Raw genomic sequence first — 12,483 nt, 5'->3', positions numbered from 1 at the left:
TGTAGACTGAAGAAAAAACTGCACAACCTAAATGTTAAGAATTAAGTTTTATCTGGAGGACTTTCTGAGAGACTGCTTCGAGGAGGTAAGGAAGGAACCAGGATATATGAGAGTTTTGAGCAAAAACCACATAGTCAAAACATCAAAAGAGTACTATTGACTAACCAGACGTCTCAAGTGAGTCGATTTAACGCTTTTATGTGTATGGGAAAATGCAAATGTGGGCTCCCTGGACTCACTCCTCTGGTGTGCGCCTTAATTCTCTGCGGCCAGGATCCTGCTTCTCAGGGGCAGCTGCAGCCGCTGCTGGCTTGACAGCTGCCACATCCTCTGTTGACTGATACAGCAGGCAGCATTTTTCATCCCTGCTTTTTATTTCTGTATGCTCTGGATAAATCTTTGAAAACAGATTTCACACTTGGGACTACTGACATTCTGCCCAGTAGGCCTGTGCTGGGGGGGCTCTCCTGTGCTTGTCGGGGGCAAGCAGCACCCTGGGCCTCTCACACTGGATGCTGTCAGACCCACACCCCAAGTCATGAGGGTCAGAATGTCCCCCACTTGAGAGCCAGTGCCTGAGGGTAAGGCTAAGCTACTCTAACAGAGAAACCCACCCAACTCAGTAGCACAGAAAAGACAGAACTTTACTTCTGGAACAGTCCAGGCGGCAGGCAGCCACGTTCCACGGGGTCACTTGGGGACCCGGACTCCTCCCACTGTGGCATCTGCCCCCAACGGGCCTTGCCACTGTCTTCCCAGTCAAGGCTAGAAACGCGAAGACAGGGCTGGGGGCAGAGGCAGAGGCGGTCTGCCGTGTGTAGGAGACACAGCACGGCGCCCGCGGCTCCCGGGCGGGGACTTAGCCACCGAACCATGTCTACTTGCGGGCAGGGCTGGGAGGTGGCGTCCCATAGGGCAGTGGGGCGCCCAGCGCATCTCCTTCTGCAAGTACGTGAGTGCTGCAGCCTGAATGGCCCCCCTCAGAATTCACATGCTGAATCCCTGAACCCACAGTGTGACTGTGTTTGAGCAATAATGGAGGAAGAGAAACCAGACCTCTCTGCAGCTGTGCAGCGGGAAGGCCATGTGGGGACCCAGTGAGAAATTGGTCATCCGCGTGCAACCCAGAGGGAGACATCAGCCCTCCTGGCACCTCGAACTTGGCCCTCCAGAACTGTGAGAAAAATGTGCTGTTTAAGCCACTCAGTTTGTGGCACTTTGTTCTTGCAATCCAGCTGAGACAGGGAGAGGTTTTGATGGACAGCAGTGAAGACTGACTGATTCCTGGGATGGAAGGTGCATCATTAAGCAACAGGTACAGTCAGGGCTATAAGGCCTCTACTTAATGGAAAGTCTCAAACTCACAAAAGCAGAGAGAACCTAACAGACTCCATGTGCCCATGGGCTAGTTTCAGCAATTACCAACTTCCCTTCACCTGCCTCCATGCAGACGCAGGCCTGGCACCTTAGCTGGGATCTCCTGCACAAAGCAGATGCACTTGTGCCCACCTGTCAGGCCTCCCTGGTGGACCTGCACTGCTCAGGGCAGACTGTGCTGAAAAACAGCCATGAGACTTGTCAGCACAGCAGGGAACAGAGGAACTGGACATACAGATGCCCAGGCTCTCCTACTCGTGTGTCAGGGATGCGAGGTGAAGACCAGATGCATAGAGGTACTGCAGTCACCCTGTGGCTGAAGGACAAGCTAAGAGAACTGGTGAGTTGCTGACCCAGCATCCGAGATCACTAGCAGCAGAAACAGTTCTTGGCTGCCTAACTCTGGACTCTGTTATGTGAGATAACTAGCTATCCAGATGATTTAAGCCAGTGAGGCTGGCATTCTGGCTGTTGGTGGTGTTCAGTCGCTGAGTGCTGCATCTTTTAGCTAAGTAAGAAATTTCACTCTACGTTTGCTAGTTTAGTATTTCCTGCTATTAAAAGGGCATCCACGGCTCCTCAGCATGCAGGGACAGACCAGCCAGGCTGCCCCCATTTCCATGGGTGACCAGGAAGGCTGAGCTGTCACAAGCTGAGGTACCGCCCATGTTCCTGCCTGTCAGCCTGGTGATGTGATAGAAGGCTGTCCAACCTCAGGAGGGTCCCTACTGTAAGCCCTTCATCCTTTTGAAGGCAAGGAGATGAAAGTTTCAGAACAAAACAAGTTAATCAAAGGCAATACTGTGTTATTAGTCTATCAATGACCTCTTGTAGATTGTACCACAGTAACAAAATACCCCAAAGTCGCGGTGGACTCGGCTCAGTTGTTTATTTCTGGCTGGTGCTCCCTGTCAGCGGCACTGGTGTAGCTTGTCTGTGTTCATTCCAGGATCCAGGGTGAAAAAGCAGCCCTAATTGTGCACATGTGGTTCTCAGACTAGGGACTGGAAGTTGGGGGGTGGGGGGGTTACCTGCACAACAGTTTTCTTCCTGAAAGTGAGCTCTGGTTACTCTACAAGCTCAACATCAAGGAAGGAAGCCTTGGGAGTAACAATCTACCACCCTTCCAGGATCCACAACCTAATCAAGTAAGGGCCCATCAGGAAAACGGAAAGCTATCACAGGTGTTCTTGGGTCACAGCGAAATCAGGGGCTTGCACAAGTGAGGTGGGGGCGGAGAGCCAGGCCAACTGTTGGCACGACCTCAGCCCCAACATGAGGTAGACCGTCTGGAGCTCGCGGGGTCCGCGGCCACCCCCAGCCCCCGAGAGCTCTCGGCCGCCTCTCGTCTGGGGAGCTGGCGCTTCCCGAAGACTCCCTGGAGAGCAGCCCTCAAATCCACGCCACATTTCTGGCCGTCTCCGGAGTTCTCCGCGGACAAATCGAGCGTTCCAAAGTTCTGTAATGCGGCTCCCAGCACGTAACGGGCCTGACGCTGCTGTCCGCACCAAACCCCTAGGTTGAGGTCGGACCCCCTCATGAGGATGCCTGGAGACGAGCCGTCGGAGGCCACGAAGCCCTGAAGGCAGGACCGCTAGACGGGAAGGCAGTGTTTGCGCCCATAGGACGACAGCCGCCAACCTGACGGAGCGCTTCCGGGCGCGAGCCGCTCGCCCTCAAGATTCCCGCCGTCGAGGAGTGGGCAACGGGAAGGCCCCAAGGCTGCAGACCCGCGCTTTCGCAGGAAGAGCTGACACCCGCGCCAACGACAGAGGCCCGCGCGGGACAATGCACGCCGACATTCTGGCCGGAAGAGGCGGTGCGACAGAGGCACTCCCAGGCCAGGCGCGCCGCTTCCGCCGTACTAATCCCAGCCAATCCGGTCACGCCGGCCCGTGTGAGCCAATCCCGGCGCGCGCCGCGCACGCCGGCCCACGTGAGCCAATCCTGGCACGCGCCGCGGACGCCGGCCCATGTAAACCAATCCCCGTGCACGCCGCGGACGCATCCCGCATGAGCCAATCCTCGTGCGCGCCGCGGACGATCACGGCCAATGGGCGGTCCGGGCGGTCCGGAGCGGTGGTGGCGGGAAGACGCGGCGATGGCGGGCCGGCGTGGCGCCCTCATAGTGTTGGAGGGCGTGGACCGCGCGGGGAAAAGCACCCAGAGCCGCAAGCTGGTGGACGCGCTGTGCGCCGAGGGCCACCGCGCCGAGCTGCTGCGCTTCCCTGGTGGGCGCGGCGGCCGGGCTAGCGCGGGGTTCTGGGGGGCCCGGGGATGGGGACGCGACCCAGGACCTCGCCGGGCCCTGAGGGTGGGAAGCGAAGGCCTCGTGGGCCGGGCCCGCCCTCGTAGATCCGCGGGTTGGGGCGCAGGGACCGGACCCGCCCTCGTAGATCCGCGGGTTGGGGCGCAGGGACCGGACCCTTGTGGCCCCTGAGCCTCAGCCGGACACGTCTGTGGTCCTTAACGTGCGGCTGACGTGCAGTCAGTCAGGTCCTGTGTTTGGTGAGTCTCAATACGTGTACAGACCAGCAGGCGTCTTTACAGCCAGAGTAATGACAGTCACCCCCAGAAGTTTCCTGGTGCTGCTTTGTAACCCAAGTCTCCGATTTGTTTTGGGGTTCCTCCGCCCGCCCACCCTTGAGTGTTTACGTTCTGACTTGTTTTGTGTCATACTTTTAATTTTTAACGTAAAACATTGGTCTTGAAAATGCTTGTAAGAATATCATCAATGCTTAGGTATTCAAGAGAAGTTCAGGGTTTACAAACCAACGGTGACAGTGGAGGGAAAATGCTTCCTTGAATATTTATTGTTCTAATCTTTAAGCCAGACAGTCTCCAAATCTCATACAGTTGACCCTTGAATGACATAGGTATGAACCACTCAGGTCCACACACACACACCTTTTTTCAGTAAACACACAGTACTACACAGTCCTGGGTTGGTGGACTGCAGGAACGGAGAACCTCGGATACTATGGGCCAGCTGCAGCACTTAAAAATCCTTTTGGTGTCAAGGCAGGTCCTGGACCCAGTCCCCCTTGGCTGGCACTGCCTCTGCTGCTTCCTACCTGAGTTCCTTCCTCCTAAAGCTTTGTTTATCCCAGTGTCTACACACTGCTGCCCTTCCTCAGGTAAAGGTGTAAGCTTGTCCAAAGTTGTAGTAAAATAAATTTCAAAGTTAGACTTGGGTCAGTGCCAGAAGTTCTGCACAAACTCTTCTTAATGTCCATGGCGAGCCTGATCTCATTTTCTGTGTTTTTTCTCTCTTGTTTTAGAAAGATCAACTGAAATTGGCAAGCTGCTCAGCTCCTACTTGGAAAAGAAAAGTGAGGTGGAGGATCACTCGGTGCACCTGCTCTTCTCTGCGAACCGCTGGGAACACGTGTAAACACCTTGGCCTTGCCACCCTCCCTGCTCTGTACTTCCCCTGCGACTCTGTGGCTCTTGTTTCTGAGTGGCTGAGAGTCACGCTGGAGGCTGTACCTTTACACGTTCTTTTACTGACAGATTGCCAAAGCTCTAGTTAATACCCGCCCCCCCCCCCCCCCCCCCACTCCTTTTGTGATGTTAGGTCGTTTCAAGTGCACAGAAAAGCTGATGGAGATGTACAGAGCGTCCCTAGCTCGTCCGCCCCCACCCGGAGTCTGTCTTAGTTATGTCTTGGATAAACCAGTGTGACACGTCACTAAGTGAGGCTGACAGTTGATGTTGGGGTTTGCGCTCTTCTGCCCCCTCTTTGTTGTACATCACCTTGGTGGGATCCCTATTTACCCAGCTCAGTTGTTGACAGAGAACCCGTGGGGCACACTCCCAGGTGCTTCTGCTCCCATCTGCACATATGTGTGTCAGTAACACATGTGTCCCGGAAGGTGTTCTGACACGAATAAACGGGGTTCTTGCGGACAGATCACCTCACGGCGTGCTTCCTAACTGCCTCGCGATCTGCGTTTCGCTCTCCTCTCAGTTCCTGCGGCCTGCTGTCCAGAAAGGCTGCTCCACCATGGATGGAATGATACCTGCTGGTGGGTGCGCGAGTGGCTGTGCCTGGCACCCTCCCACGAGCAGGCTGGCACTGCTCCCTCTGGCCTTGGTTGAGCCAGGGTCTTCTCTGGAAAGGCCTACCCCCTGCACGTGTTAGATGAAAAGGAGAGCACAGTTATTTGTTTGTTCTTAATTTATTTTTTGGTTGCACTCAGGCTTGTGGGATCTTAGTTCCCGAACCAGGGATTGAACCTGTGCCCTCTAGGTGGAAGCGCAGAGTCTTAACCATCTCGCTTCATTGGCATCACCAGGGAAGTCCCAGTGAAGCCATACTTATAATCTTTAGCACATCTAAGGTTCCTCGACCTGGGTGTTCTGATTTTTGCTTTTTGTGGGTTAGTAGAAAATAACATCAGGTCAGTTTAGATTGAGAAACAGGACTGCTCCCCTCAGCGCTGGCCTTGCCCAGGCGTGCCGGCCTGTGCGCCCCAGTCCGTTTGTTCTGCCACAAGTCCCCTTCAGGTCACCCTGGCCACTCCCATCAGATCAGTTTTTCTGACCCACGGAAGTCCTTGGCTGACAGGTTGGATTCTGGGCCGCTGTCTGGCACCATCGTCCACCAGCTGCGTGACCTAAGTCTCGCCTGGCATCTCAGCCAGAGCTTCCTGGGCAGTGCCGTGGGCAGAGCGCCCCTTGCCTGCGGTGCTGTGTTCTGCTAATACCTCCGTTTCCTCCCCGTCTGTCAGAACCTGCTGGTCCTCCAGGGCCGTCCAAGGATTTATTCCTAGCAGTAAGCGTTCTCTCTTGCTTTCCATAGCAGTTTAGCAGCACCTTCCCAAGCCTCGCCTTTTAACAACGTGCTGTCACATTTGTCTTACCCTTGCTCTCTTTTTAAAGACCACGGCCTGTTAGTGAAATGCTGGGTTTGTGTTTCCTCCCGAGTGGATCTGGGCTTGCACTTTCACCACGCTACCACAGAAGTGACGTGGGTCCTCTCAAGGGCAGGAGTCCCCATGCGAGCCCACTGAGGCATCACTGGTGGTCTCCCTTGATTCCTCAGTGAGAGGGCTGCCGGCTCCGCTCTTCCACTAAGTGGCTTCTTCCTGTCAAGAATACTGTGTAAAAACCCTCTTGTCAAGCTGACCGCTGGGTTAGCAGTGGCACTACTGGTAAAGAACCCTTCTGCCACTGCGGGAGACATAAGAGACTCAGGTTCGATCCCTGGGTCAGGAGGATCCCCTGGAGGAGGAAATGGCAACCCACTGCAGTATTCTTGCCTGGAGAATCCCATGGACAGCGCACCCTAGTGGGCTGCAGGCCCTGGGGTCACAGAGTCGGACACGGCTGAGTGGCGTAGCACACAGTAGCCCTGTCTGAGGTGGTTACTGTTTCTCTGACGTCTTCATTCCTCCTACATGGACCAGCTGGGTTCTGTGTAAAGAGCTTTCCTGCTCTGCTGTCTGTCCGTCCACCATCAGCGTGGACTCAGTGGGGCATCCGCCTCTGCTGTTCGTTGTTTGCTGCTCAGGTTGTCCCAGACCGGGCCTGCAGGACCCCTCAGGCTGGCTCCGCCACCCCTCTGACGGGTCCGGCTTCCCGCGCCTTCTGTGGTAGCTGAGACCCACTGCTCTCCTCTTGGTGAGAGAGGTGTTTAGCAGCCGACCCCTGCTCTGGGGTGCACGCTCACGTTGCGCATGTCTGCCTGATACCGACTGTCCCGTCCGGCGCCTTGGGCTCTGCTGGGCTCTGCTCACTTGCTGCATCCTGCCCGCCATGAGGTAGTTTCAGAACCGCCACCCCATCTGTGTTCAGCGTGGTCGAGCTCGAGGTGGCTGCGGCTCAGTGGTTAGAGCAGGAGACAGGGTCTGTGTGCACATGTCTCAGACGTGCTTTTCCCTCTTGCTGTGTTTTCCTTTGGGATCCAGGTAGGTTCATTTAACTTTGTGTATAATTTGGGGGTTTTTTCTCCCCATTGTTGACCTCAGTTTTTGAATACATGAGACATGAAATGGTTCTAAGAGTCAGAGTCACATAGAAAGCTCACTGTCGTCCACCCACTGTGGGTGAGCAGCCCCCTTGGTTTCTGAGGTTGGCGGTGCCTGTTGTCTTGATTCACCTTCCGCTGAGCACAGAGGTCCCACCCGTGCCCTCTGCTCGGCCTGGTCAGCAACGTGTCGGGGGCGTCCTGTGCTCGGCCGTGGGCTCCCTGCCTGCGGGCTCCAGAGGTTGTGAGTGTCAGCAGTGTGCACTCAGAAGCGACGCTGCGGTGAGGGGCCCTCTCCCTGTTCGAGGCCCCCCCAGCCCGTCTCCTCTGGCGCCGGGCATCAGTGGGCCATGCTGCTGGCGATCGTGCGGCCTTTTACCCGTCTTCCTGAGACCCCGGGCCCCCTGTGGAGAACGTCCTTGGCCCCTCCTGTCCACAGCCGGCCTCCCAGGAGGGGACACAAGCATCTGTCATCCCTCGAGGCCGCGTCCACCCTTGCCTCCCCTTGTTCCAGCTTCTCCCTTCCCAGCAGGGCCTGGCCCCTGTGCCTGACAGCCGAGCTGCCCCTGGGCCTCTGCCAGCAGCACCTGTGTTCACGCCCCTGGTGGACTTGCCTTTCTGTGCCTGGCGTTGCTGGGGTGCCCACATGGCATCTTGGGGAGAAGATCCAGAGCTTTGGGGCATGAAAGCCCAGCTACACGTGGCCACCTGGGTGCAGCCCTGCACCCACTTGGTGTCTGAGCTGCACTGTGTCTTCAGGATGCTTTGAGCCTGAGACTCAGGAGCTTTGAAGCGGGACCGGGGCTCACAGGCTTTCCCTCTCTTGTAGGCCGTTAATGAAGGAGAAGTTGAGCCAGGGCATCACCCTGGTCGTGGACAGATACGCCTTCTCCGGAGTCGCCTTCACCAGCGCCAAGGAGGTGAGTGCCCCTCGGCCTGGTGTGTAGCTTGCACCCCGTTTGGGCTCTGTGACCCCCTGTTCTCCCGGTCACTCAGACAGGACGAGCAGCCTCTTATGTAGCTGCGGGTTGTCCACGCAGATAAAACTGCAGTTTTAACTCGGCCGACACATTTCACATCAGTCACGCAGGGGGTCGGTGGGCAGACCCATTTCATGCAGCGTCTTGTTTTCAGAAGAGACGGTGAGAGTATCTGGGGTGCTGTTCTCCCGAACCCCCACTCCAGGGAGCTGCTGTTTCATAGGTACAACGGCCTGTGTGACTGCACGGCGCTTTGTCCTGCCTCTTATTTAGGACGTTCAGACATACCCCAGCAGAGAAAGGGCACCCCCAGCTCCAGCACCCGCCTCAGCGCGCTCATCTCCGTGACCCGCCAGGCACGGCGTCCACCCCCGTGAGCTCCTCGGTGCACATCCCCAGGAGAGCTTTGCACACCCTCGTCCCAAGCCTGGCGAGTGGGCAGCCATCCCCAAAAGTCCTGTCAGTGCCCAGAGGCTATCTGTTCACCTTAGGTTTTTACACTTAGAGTGAACCAGGGTTTGGCTAACTAAGGTCCATTCTTGAAATGTCCCTTGACGCTCCATATGTAGGTTTCTACTTCTCTTTCCTTCTATTTAAACATTTTAGTTTATGTTTGCAAGGCTCCTGTCGAGGCATAGTGTCTTACAACGGTCTCTGATTATGGTTAATTCACAAAAGGTTGCAGAATGCTGACCCTTTAATTCTGCCTGTTTTCTGGCACAAGCAGCTGGGTCCTCCTTTAGGAGGGCTCTCCCGAGGTACTTGCCCCTCGGCTCCATCTGTGAACATCTCATGGGCTCGGGAAGGGTGGACAGGTGCCCTCCGCCTGTGCTTGGGGCTCTGAGCCCACAGGTAGCTTCTAACCCTCAGGCTTCAGTGTGGCCGCGGGTCACACACTGCCTGGGTTTTCCTCCAGAATGGAAACACTGCTCCTGGAATTGCAAGGGTGAATGAGAGGGGATGTGCCACAGAGGGCACGCGGGGCACTGGCGAGGGTCTCCAGGGCTGTGGGTCTCCCCCCACCTCGGGACGGTGGGCCACCCTGGCCTGGCTGCTGCAGCCCCGTGGACTGGCTGCCGTTTGGCTGGAGGGTGTGGGGTCCTGGGCCCGGGGCGTCCTGTGGACGGAGCACAGTCTCAAGAGAGAAACCACATGAGGCCTAAAGGACACCCGCTGTCGTGTGAGAATTCTCCCCACACATCCCATCTCCCTCTCCCCCATCTTGGTGAATCTGGAACCAGAAATAAGACCACGTTATGCTGGTTCCCTCTCAGGGTGGTTCTTTGTCCCCAGAATTTCTCCCTGGACTGGTGTAAGCAGCCGGACGTGGGCCTCCCCAAGCCCGACCTGGTAGTCTTCCTGCAGCTGCAGCTCGCGGAGGCAGCGGTGCGGGGCGAGTTTGGCCGCGAGCGCTACGAGAGTGGCCCCTTCCAGCAGCGCGCCCTGCAGCGCTTCCAGCAGCTCCTGGCAGACCCAAGTCTGCCCTGGAAGGTGAGTGCCACCTGGGCCCTGGAGCCGCTGCCAGACCGGGGGAGTCGGGGCTGCAGTGCGGCAGCTTGTGCGTACCTGGGTCCAACGAGGGACCTCCCATGCCCTGAGCACAGTTCCAGCCCTGGGCCGCGGGGGCCGGGAGCCATCCCCGTTGCCCCAGCCGCCACCTCCTGCATGGTCCCCACGGCCTCAGGGCGCTTCCAGTCCTGGCCTGTCTCCAGCCTCCCTGCAGGTGGCGTCCATGAACGTGATGGGCCACACACCCGCCAGTTGGGCTCATGCATCTCCCTGCCCTTGGTCCGTGCCTCCCGACTGCCCTGCTGAGTGGTGTGGCCAGGGCTCCCTGTGCAGCTTTAAAGCACACACCTGACCTTGCCGTGTGTCTCAGGGTGCTCAGGGTGCTCAGGGCTGGAGGGAAGGGCGAGCTTTTCCCCAGGCAGAGGCCACAGTGTGGGGCCTCAACTGCCCTGCCCTCTGCTGGCCGGTTCTGTCAGCTACTGAATGCCAGAGCTCTCTCTTTTTCTGGTTTTCTTCATTTTCTTTCTTTTTTTCTTCAATTTGTTCTCACCAATTTTTTATTTTTTGCCACGCCCTGTGGCATGAGGGGTCTTAGTTCCCCGACCAGGGGTGGAACTCAGCCCCTTGCAGTAGAAGGCAGAGCCTTAACCACCGGACCACCAAGGAAGTCCCTCTCTGGTTTTCTTTTTTAAGTAGTTCTATGTGGTGTAGATTATCCATGGTTCATACTGCATTTCAGCACCTGCTGGGAACAGACAGGAAACCACAGCATCGGGAGTTGGGAAGGGAGGGGCCAGTGGCTGCCTTTCTGCCAAGCTATCTTCTCAGCTGGGTTCCCAGAGCTCTAGGAGCTCCGCTGATGTTCCTTGTAGGGTAGGTCCCCTCATAGGAGTCTTGGCTCCTGTTGATCTGAAAGTTTACTTTAGTTTTTTTGACATCTTTAAAGCAGTAACAGACTTAGCGAAAAGTTTTAAGTCTAACAAGGAACTCTTCCGGGGACTGTTTGACGATAAGTTTCAGTACCTAACCCCGTCCCGTGTGGACCTGGGTCGTTCACACGGGTCCTCTCCCGCGGCCCAGACGCCAGGTCCCCCCCGCTGAGCTTTGTAAGCACGGACGTGGTGCCTGGCTCGTGGCTGCTCTCCTGCCTCTGAGCATCTCAGCCTCGGTGTTTCTGAAGGCCCCGCAGGTTCCTCGTGGCTGAGCCTTAGATTGACTTCATGTGTGGAGTCAGGTTGTCACCTTTGCTGGGTGGTTGCTGCCGTGTCACGGGGCGTCCACCTTCAGCACGTCCGTTCCAGCCATGCTCGCCTGCACCTCGGTCAGGTGGTTCATGGTGACGTCCCTCTGTGTTCCTCTGAGGAGGGGCTCTGAGACCACATGAAACCCCAGCGCCCACAGACTGGTGTGCAGGGCTCACTCAGCAGCAACCTGCCTTCCTCACCGTCCGAGGCCCACGCTTCCCGGGTCTGCCTCCGGGAGGCCCCTTCACGCTGGCCCCTTTCTGGTATCGTGCGTCATGGTCTCGGCTCATCCTGGGCCTCCCTGGCCCAGCGTCTGCAGTGACCCCGGTTCCATTCTGTGGAGAGGCCCCCGGGGCACACGGGGCACATACGTGAGTTCATGCGGGAGCGGCTGGGGCCGCCACCTGAGGCCCACGTGGGGGTTGCGGTTGTCTGAAGGCCTCTGTTCCTGGGGCTCGTCCAGAGTTTGCTGCCTGCCCTGCGGCTGCCGAGAGGCTCTTGGTGCACCCAGGGCTGAGCCTTGGCAAAGGAGGGGCCCCGGGCATGCCTGCCTTGTGTGCCCAGTACATGGCCCTTTCTCAGGCGGAGAGCGGTTCCTCGTGGGCTGGCTCCCTGGTGACCAAGGGTCCTGTGCCATTCACCTCGGCGGCGGGGTCTCAGCAGCAGGGCTGCAGGTGTGGAGCAGCGGACGCAGACCTGCCTGGGGCTCTGGGCGGTGCAGGCGCAGCCATGGAGGGGGCTCATGCTGCCTTCACCACATCCGCTGCTGGCAGGGGGCTGCCGCAGAGTGCGGGGCGGCTCGGTCCCCTGGCGAGGCTGGGGGGTGAGGAGCCGAAGTCGTGCCCCCTGGACTAGCCTGTGCACTGCCAACGTTAACACCTTGTGTCCCCTGCCCCACACAGACGGTCAACGCCTCCAGAAGCATCGAGGACGTCCACCGGGAGATCCGCGCGCTGTCTGAGGACGCCATCCGGGCCGCCGCACACAGGCCCCTGGGGCAGCTGTGGACATAGGAGGCCAGCCACCTGTGCCCCAGAGACGCTTGTACATCACTGTGCTTTCCTCACTGAGGTCTGACAGCTGCGTCCAGCGGTCCCATTGGGGTCGCTGAAACTCTCAGCATGTCCTCAGACGTCATCAATAAAGACGAGATGGAGACGGTGGTGGTGGCTGGGGGCCCGGTGCGGTGCAGCATCCTTGCCTGGGGCCCCTGTGTTGTTGGCCTGGCCCGGCTGCGCCTGGGCTGAGTGCCAGCCTTGTGCCTTGGCCTGCAGGGCCCGGCCCAGCCGTGTGGGGCAGCATGTGTCTCATCTGAACACGTCTGGCACATGCTGGTCATCCTGTTGAGATGGGAGACGCAGCTGTATAATCCTCTGCGTCCCGTCACATGGTTATTCTAGGA

At 57.7% G+C, this 12,483-nt stretch overlaps 1 protein-coding gene across 1 annotated transcript; it reads left to right on the top strand.

The window, feature by feature from the left end:
• The first annotated feature begins 3,417 nt into the window (after positions 1–3,417).
• DTYMK (deoxythymidylate kinase) lies at positions 3,418–12,244 on the top strand. The gene is made up of 5 exons (XM_020913211.2): positions 3,418–3,608; positions 4,659–4,767; positions 8,178–8,268; positions 9,622–9,819; positions 11,984–12,244. The coding sequence occupies exons 1-5, from the start codon at positions 3,431–3,433 to the stop codon at positions 12,092–12,094; spliced, it is 687 nt and encodes a 228-aa protein (XP_020768870.2). The 5' UTR covers positions 3,418–3,430; the 3' UTR covers positions 12,095–12,244.
• The last annotated feature ends 239 nt before the right edge of the window (positions 12,245–12,483 follow it).

The sequence above is a fragment of the Odocoileus virginianus genome, unplaced genomic scaffold, assembly GCF_023699985.2.
Source record: "Odocoileus virginianus isolate 20LAN1187 ecotype Illinois unplaced genomic scaffold, Ovbor_1.2 Unplaced_Contig_5, whole genome shotgun sequence".
Lineage (NCBI taxonomy): Eukaryota > Metazoa > Chordata > Mammalia > Artiodactyla > Cervidae > Odocoileus > Odocoileus virginianus.
This window is presented reverse-complemented; position numbering and strand designations above follow the sequence as displayed.

Excerpts from the sequence above, each read along its gene's own strand:
- DTYMK (XM_020913211.2), top strand. The coding sequence starts at position 3,431 with ATGGGCGGTCCGGGCGGTCCGGAGCGGTGGTGGCGGGAAGACGCGGCG. Across the intron at positions 8,269-9,621 it reads CCTTCACCAGCGCCAAGGAG|AATTTCTCCCTGGACTGGTG; the intron begins GTGAGTGCCCCT and ends CTTTGTCCCCAG. Across the intron at positions 9,820-11,983 it reads ACCCAAGTCTGCCCTGGAAG|ACGGTCAACGCCTCCAGAAG; the intron begins GTGAGTGCCACC and ends TGCCCCACACAG.